This window comes from Myotis davidii, unplaced genomic scaffold, assembly GCF_000327345.1.
Source record: "Myotis davidii unplaced genomic scaffold, ASM32734v1 scaffold1115, whole genome shotgun sequence".
Lineage (NCBI taxonomy): Eukaryota > Metazoa > Chordata > Mammalia > Chiroptera > Vespertilionidae > Myotis > Myotis davidii.
Genome location: NW_006287910.1, coordinates 484,716 through 493,391, shown reverse-complemented (window position 1 = coordinate 493,391; position 8,676 = coordinate 484,716). Strand labels below are relative to the sequence as shown.

General features: G+C 42.7%; 1 protein-coding gene across 4 annotated transcripts in view; it reads right to left on the bottom strand.

Moving 5' to 3' along the window:
- MKL2 (MKL/myocardin-like 2) overlaps positions 1-8,676 on the bottom strand; it is a 205,780-nt gene that overhangs the window by 24,433 nt on the left and 172,671 nt on the right. For all 4 annotated transcript variants that reach the window (XR_435455.2, XM_006759669.2, XM_006759670.2 and 1 more), the window contains one exon: positions 6,204-6,451. Coding sequence is in view for 3 of the 4 variants with exons in the window: in XM_006759669.2 (XP_006759732.1) it covers positions 6,204-6,451 (248 nt within the window). In the remaining variant the exon portion in view is untranslated. The remainder of the gene's footprint in view (positions 1-6,203; positions 6,452-8,676) is intronic.

Below are 8,676 nucleotides of genomic sequence, written 5' to 3'. Positions count from 1 at the left end.
GCACATCAAATTCATGATCGACAATGACAGATCGAAACACACACATGTGATTGGTGCCAGTGAGAGCTTTGTATGTATTGCGCATACGCGAGTCAACGTTTATTTTTAAATTGCCAGTGCGTGTCATATGTACCAGCCGGTTGGTCGGTCGTACGGTCAGTCACTTAGCCTTTTATATATATAGATAATGTCTGGATTTGACATTGCTTCTGCTAAAAATTTGACTATTAGATTAGGAGGAGAAAAATACCATGGTCATGTAACTCAATATGGTAAAGATGTTGATCAAATCAGGTCCCAATAAAAATCCCTGCAGGTTATGCTTGCTTTGTAGAGATTCAGAAAGTGATTCTAACCTTTATATGGAAATGCAAAGCACAAAGAATGGCCATGGCAGCTCTAAAGAAGAAGAGCAGAGCTGAGAGAGCCATACCACCAGATACCGACAATTATTACAAAAGCCAGTTTACTCACATGGTATGGTGCTGGTGCAAGGACAGAACCACAGACACACTGAGATCAGAAAATGCAGAAACAGACTCCCACATACATCGGCCTTGGAGTTATCACAAAGGTGACACCCACTGCAGTTCCATTAAATGGTACTGGCCACACTCGATATTCATACAGGAAAAAATACTGCTCCTGATGGACCCCTACCTCATATCATCGTCAAAAACCTAAATGTGGCCCTAGCCAGTTTGGCTCAGTGGAAAGAGCGCTGGCCTGTGGACTGAAGGGCTCTGGGTTTGATTCTGGTCAAGGGCATGTACCTTGATTGCAGGCTCGATCCCCGGCCTGGTCTGGGGAGTGCGAAGGCAACCAATCAATGTGTCTCTTTCATATCAATGTTTCTCTCTCTCTCCCCCTTCCACTCTCTCTAAAAACAAATCAATGGAAAAATATCCTTAGGCAAGGATTAATAAAAACAAACAAACAAAATTCCTAAATGTGAATTTTGAAAACAATAAAGCTTTTAGAAGAAAACTAGGATAATATCTTCGTGGCCTCTGGATAGAAAATATTTCTTAAACTTAGGACACAAAAAGCACTAAATACAAGGGACACCTTTAAGAGGGTGAAAAGACAAGCCAAATCCACTGAAGAAATATTTGTAATACATTTTTTTTTTCTGACAAAGGCCTCATATCTACCATATAATAAGAGTTTTGCAAATCAGTAAGAAAAAGACAGAAAACCCAATGGGAAAATCTTGGGTAAGCATATCCTAATGATCAATAAATATGTGAACAAGACCTTAACCTCAACAGGTAGGAAAATGCAAATGAAATGCACAACAAAACACCACCACACATCCAGAAGGACTGCTGCTAGACCAACACTGCCAATACCAACTACTTGGAACAGTCAGGACTGTCCCATACACAATTGCCAGAACTGTGCACTGGGATAACTACTCTGGAGAACTATTTCACAGTATCTACTTAAAAAAATCCATGCCTATCCTCTGACCCACCAATTCCATTCCTGACAGACACCTGACAAAGACATACATTTGTCAGCCATAAGATGCAGGCGAGGATATTTATTATGTCATTTTTCATATCAGCCCCAATGGGAAGCAACCCAACTGTCCATCAAGAGTATGATGGGTAGACAAATTACAGCATACTGTTCAGCAAAAATGAACTGCTATTTGCACCAGTAAAGATGCATCTCACAAACATGTTGAGCAAAAGGAGCCAGACACAGGTGTACTATAGGTTTGCATTTATATAATGTTCAAAAGCAGGCAAAACTGATCTACAGGATAGTCACCGAGAGAGAGACTGATAATGTTGCATGTCTTTCTTTTTTAAAAAAATTTTATTTAATAATTTTAGAGAGAGAGGGAAAAGGAGAAACACTGATCTGCTGTTCTACCTATCTATGCATTTATCTGTTGATTATTGTATGTACCCAGACTGAGGATCGAACCTTTGGCATATCAGGACAATGCTCTAACCAACCAAGCCACTTGGCTAGGGCTAATGATAATGTTCCACTTATTTTTTTAAATTAAATAATTTGTACAATGTCATTTTTAAAAAATATATTTTTATTGATTTCAGAGAGGAAGGGAGAGAGAAACATCAATGATGAGAGAGAATCACTGGGGATTGAGCCCACAACCCGGGCATGTACCCTTGACTGGAATCGAACCCAGGACCCTTCAGTCCACAGGTCAATGCTCCATCCACTGAGCCGAACCGGCCAGGGCATGTTCCATTTCTTGATGCAAGTGGTAATATGGGCATGCTTACTTTGGCATCAATTTTCACTTATGACTTATGAACTTTTCTGTATGTAAGATTACTTCATTTTAAAAAGTTTATTCAAAAATGTTGGTTAAGCAGTTGTCAAGTTCCAAAGTTAGGTGCTTTGTACCAATTTCCCTAAAAGCACCAAACTGAGGCCCCGCAATGACTTCTTTTTACTGTGCTACTCCTGGCATTGAAATGCAAACAATGGCATTTCTTCTCTGGTGGCTGACACCTATTAAAGAAGAGGGGACAGGGTGGCTGACACCGTGCAGCCAACTTCATTGAGGCCAAGGCTTTACCATTATATAAGCTGTGGTATTGACACCACTGAGACTCTGAATTCCACATTCTGAAAGTGGGCTCTGCGGTGATGACGGGAATGGGGTGGGGTCTGCAGCTGGATGACCTTTCTCAACTGAGATTTAGGAAGCCTGTGTTTGAAGCCAGTTCTGGCCTCGTCAACAGCTAACTAACTCTGTACATTCATTTGAGTCTTTTTAACCTGCTTTATGTTTTGTTAAATACTTGAAGTATTTGAAATTAAGTTTCTTGAAGTTTGGATGAAATGACAATTATTTTAAATCTTATTTTTGAATTATGAAAACATTTTATTTAAATCAGTTTCTCAACCTTATCCTATATAATAAAAGCCTAATATGCACATTGTCCCCTCAACTGGGAGTTTGACCACTAACTATGACGTGCGCTGACCACTAGGGGTTGGTGTGGAACACTGCGGGCATTGGCGATGCGCTGCAACCTCTCACCGGCTATCTGGGGGCAGAGGTGACGGGGATGGAGGTGTGGTGAGAATGTGGGGTGTCCACAGAGCTTGCTCTCACTACCCCTGCTACCCTCCTCCGGGGCGCCAGGGCTTATGCACTGGGGAAGCCCCTGCTCTCAGATGCTGGGCGCCTGTGAGGAGCCCACCCCTGTGCGGCATCTTCTGGGTAAGCTAGGCTGCAGCTGCCAGGACCACAGGGGCCGGTCAGGCTCCCCATGGGTTCGCACAGGAGCCGGTCTGTGGGGCTGGTCAGGAGAGAGTGCGCTGCCCACCCGGCTTCCGTATGGTGATGCTGTGTGGCCCAGAGGCCTATGCTGCACCACAGCCTGCGGCGTCCGGCCGCACTCATATCACCGGGTGGAGACTCGGGCACCATGACTCAGGTGGAGGGGGTGTGCGGGTGCCCAGGTGCTGCCCAGGGTCCAGAGGTCAGCTGGGACCTGCCCTTCCAGATGCTCACACTTTGATTGCCACCTAGGCCTATGGACCGCACCCATGCATGAATTTCGTGCACTGGGCCTCTAGTATTCAATATTGTCCTTGTAAGGCGCCTTTTTAGACAGTTCTTCCTTATTGCTCTCCCTATGAAATTTTAATACCATGGATATGCTGCATGCTTGTCTATGTATTGTATCTATGTATGTTCTTTATTAAATTAAAAATGTAAGATTCTCTTCAACCAACTTTTGGTTCCTTGTGAATGAAATTATCTCCTTGAGAATACATTATTTCAGTGAATTATTCTATTCATGCTCTTTTTGGTTGAGATTCTACAATACTCCTGGTTATTATGATGAACAATTCAGTATTTAATTCAACCTTTAAAGTAATGGAAATAAATTGACGTTGGTTTTCCCCAAATCAAGAGGGAAAAAGTGGGGATTGGGAGGAGACTAATGTGATCACTGTGTGGATGAGAAACCTGAAGTTGAGAGAGATGGCATGACCTTCCAGGAACCTTTAGCCAGTGTGTGGGATTATAGCCCTGTGAATTCAGGCTCTTGCTCCTTCCATGGTACCAAAGGCTGCATTATCAAGAAAATCCCACTACTGCAGGCACTGCAGGACCTCCACATTTAGTTTCTCGTAATGGAGTTTTGGTAAAAAATGTGTTAAAGCCATCTCCATTTCTAGGACCTGGAAGCTAAACAGAACTGATGCTCAGTCTTTGTGTGGGGAAATAGTACTGAAGAACCACGGGCTTGCCTCCTCCTGGTCCCCGGATCTTCCTGTGTGAAGTTTCCCTTGGACGGGTTGGCTTGGTCACTTCAGTGGTGGGAATGTTGGCGGAGGAGGGGGGACTGGAAGCCTTGGGAAGACAAAGAACTGAAGAGTTCAGAAGCTCACTCCTCAGATGTATTCTTCCCATCTACAAAGCCAGTCCCATGCAGCCAATATCTTTCATTACAGGAAAGACTATTTCATAGACAGCACAAAAAATCCTTTCATGGGGTTTCAGTTGCCCAGTTTCCTCATCTGGGAATGGAACCAACAACATCAGTCCTCGTAGAGTAACCATGTGGATGATGACGATGTGAAGGGCTGAGCACACTGCCTGGGGCATCGTCAGGAGCACACACACACACACACGTGTGCCATCGTTGCTGTTACTATCATGGGGCCCAAGGAGGGTGGAGGCAGTGGGGATACCTCCGACGTGGACAGAGCTGCCAAGTGGCGTCATTCGTTTCTGATGCTCTTTCAGCTCTTGGTCTTCCTGGTCCCCTGCCAATGTCAACAGCTGTCTCAGGCCTGCTTGCTCTTAAAATAATAACACGCTACAAGGTTCTTCCCTCCTTCATCTCCGTGCTCTGATGTTGTAGATTTAAGTGCTTCACAGTAAAGTCCAATGACTAGTCTAACCTTCCTTGACATATTTGGTTCTTGAAAGAAAACAGTGAAGTGATAACCATTAGCATATGCGGAGGTCTTTCTTACAGAGAAGCCGCTTAGTGGGTCTGTTTTCCACTCCCCGGGGAGGAGTGCTTAGCCTCCTGTAGAACACAAGTCCAGTGTCTCCAGATCATGTGATTACAAGTTGAGGGGCTTGATCCAGAGAATAATTTTTCCTTGTATGAGATTTGATCTTTTTCTAGAGTTTTTTCCAAGTTGAATCTAAATATCCCTTCCTCCTAAAAAGTGAACAAAGTGAAGGATGGGGGCTTTGCATTTTTACCTGTTTCCCAGAAAAAGCATTTGAGGATGCATACCTGGAAGTTTCTTTTATTACATAATTAAAATAAGCCATGGATGTCTTGCTATGGATTCAATCGCAGAAACTGCCAGAACTCACTCCCTCTATCCCTCCCAATTGGGCTCAAACTGTGGAAACATGTTTCTTCTCCATGGTTGTTGGTCACAAAGACTTTTCATTCACTGTCTTTTGGGACATCTATCCTGTTCCTTCTTTTCCATTATCACTGCCCTTTCATCTTCTGGGATCTACTTTACTGCAAAATTTCCAACTGGTTTTCCTATTTCCAGACTCCCCTTCAGTACTGGCGTCAAATGATTCTTTCCTGCATGTTGATTTTACCACGTCGGTGCAGCCTCTGAAACAACTACCACATCAAACCTAGAGTCGGCCCGATTTCAGGTTCCTGCAGACATCGGCCCTACTCAATTCTGTCCTCCACTTTCTTTAAAAACAAATCATATTATTTAACAGGCCATTCTTCTCACCATCCCATAAACAGGCCTGCCCTCTGTACCTCCCCTCACATTGTTCCCCTTTGCTTAGAGGGCCCTTCCCAGTTTCAGGCCCTTCCCCACATACACATCCTGCCTTTTTCATAAAACTTTCTTTGACCACTCCAGGTTTTATGGTTCTGCATTTTTTTAAAAACTGTTTTACCAGCTCTTATGCTTTTCTCATAGCATTTACCACTAGGCAAATCTTTCTTGGATACGTAATTGTGAAAAGTACTTCTAACTTAAAAATTCAGAACTGACTTTGGAGGACAAAACCGAGTGGCATGCAGGCTATTCTCACTGTGCTGACTTCAGACACTGTATGAGAAGCTTTGATGGCAATAAAATGAAAACGGTCATTAAGCACAAATAAATCACAACATCCAACCTTCAGTAACTAATGGATCCTCATAAAAACCACAGTAAAATCCACTTTAGGAGCCAGCCCCGCCCCAGCCCCATACTTGAGTGGCGCAGGCAGGATGGTCTGGTAGTTGTAGTGCTGCTGCTGTTGGCTCAGGATCTGTAGTTGCAGGAACAGCTGCTGCTGCTGGAGCAGGCGGGCGTAGTTGGAATCCAGCTGCGGCTCGTTCTTCTCACCTTTCTGGTCTGGTGGAATGTACTGGTGGTACTTCAACTTCTTTACCCGTGGTTTGGGGTCTTTGCATTTTTTGCTACGGTGCTTGTCATTTGGATTTTTGGGGTGGCTTTGCTATTTGTGAGAAAAAGGGAATAAGAACATTTTAAGAGATGCCACCACATGCAATCTATTTTACAGTGCCTCAGGATTTGGAATGAAAAAGCAACACAGCTTGGGAACTGGTAGAGCCACCATGGAAAGCAACATACCAGATACATTTAGAGAGCCAGGAAAACATTCACATATTCCCTTGACCAAGAAATGTTGCTCCTAAGAACTCATTCCTCCCGCTATCTTGTTCCCTCAGAGTACGGGCAAGATGCTCAGCTCAGCATCATCCATTCACATTCAACAACAGTCACGCTCAGTCTTCTGTGCAGACACATTGCCAAGTGCTTCCATATATTATCGCCCAGTGAAAAACACATTGGGCATTAAGTGTACGACAGAAAAAAGATTAGGTATATTTCACTATAACTATGTAATATTTTATAATCATTAAAAAACAATGGAGCCTGCCCAGCGTGGCTCAGTGATTGAACCAGGAGGTCACGGTTTGATTCCCAGTCAGGGCACATGCCTGGGTTGTGGGCTCAATCCCCAGGGGGGTCAACAGGAGGCAGCCAATCAATGATTCTCTCTCATCACTTAAGTTTCTCTCTCTCTCTCTCTTCCTTTCTGAAATCAATAAAAATATACAGACAGTCCTCAGGTTACGTTGGACTCGACATACGTTGTTATGTCGTCATCTCCCATTTATAAAAAAATAAAAAGTTCCGTCATTTCGACGTATGTACGTATGTGCTTTATGGTTTTTTTTTTATTATTTATTTACCTCAAGTAAAGGTCAGGAATTGTTATCTCTCTTTAAAATTTTTTTTTGCTGTTTCACTTCATTACGGCTGTGTATGTGCTCCATGTGAGCGTCGTAGGTGCTTATGTAGGTGGGTCCTGACTTACGGCGAAAATCGCATTAACGTCATGCCGCAGGAACGGATCTCCGACGTAACCTGAGGGCCTACTGTATTTTAAAAAAATCAATGGAGAATATGCAAAAACAGAAAAATGCTTGTAATGAGAATCAAGTGGAATAAAGGCTATGCATTTCTATGGAAAGTACACACACACACAAATACTGAGCAATGTAAATATGTGTTTAAAATTTTTTTCAAAAATATATTTTTATTTTGAAAATGGTGTGTGAGACTCCATTTTATGATTAAGATTCAGATGACTCCTGAGTTTTCTTTCTCCTCCATTCATAAGTTACCCGATCACTTTCTACTTTTTAGTATTCATATTATAACTTTGTTTGGGGAAAAAAAGTCCACCAACAAAACAATAAGGTATAATTATTCCTAAGCTTCCTTAGGTAAAATACTCAGTAAGAAGACTTTTGAGAAGTACTACATTAAATATGGCTATTGGTGTGATCATTTTATATGTGTTCATATTCGAGTTAGGAAATAAAAAAACAACAACAAAGAAAAAAAGACCAGAAACCATCGCTATTAATATTTACTTTTTGCCCACAGATATCCTCATGGCAACTCCCTCCCTTCTTTTAGATCTCGCCCAAGCATGCTACTAGGAATAGAAACATCTCTCCTTGTCTGCTCGCAGCCCCAGTCCTTACTTTATCTTCACCGCGAGCCCTCTCTTGTTTTGCTGTTTACCTCTCAGTCCTAATCAAGGTGGGGTGCTTTGTCATGTTTCCTTCACTGCTTCACTGACTCTCATACCCAGAACAGTGCCTGGCACATAACAAGTGCTAGATAAGTATTTGCTGAGTAAGTTAATGATGAATGTGTATGCAATTAGAAATCACTTGAATTATCACTTAATACACATCACAATGTCAGAAAATATCCTTGCCCACTAAAAATCCTCCTGTAACCTCACAATTTTAATCAGTTCATTGTCATGTGCTTATGTTTTTACCAATAATACATTTTATTTCCAGTCTTTTCAAACTGAGCATAACAACGAATGGGGTCTGGGTTTTGGAGTTGTGACTATAACTGTTAGGTAATGGTAAACACTGACTCGACTGCGACCAGGAAGCTACCTGTTGACAAGGGAGGGGACACAAACACAAGAACCAGTGTTCCTCAGACCAAATCTGCTATTACCTATTAGCTGGGACATGTCTATTCTCTCAGGAAACGAGGATGGGAAACAGCTTTCCTCATAGAAAAAGCCAAACAATTGTGGTCTGTTTCCTCCACTGGCAGAGTCCTAGGGTTACCTTCCCAACCCCTGAACCTCACATTCTTACACAACGCCTGTTGCTGCTG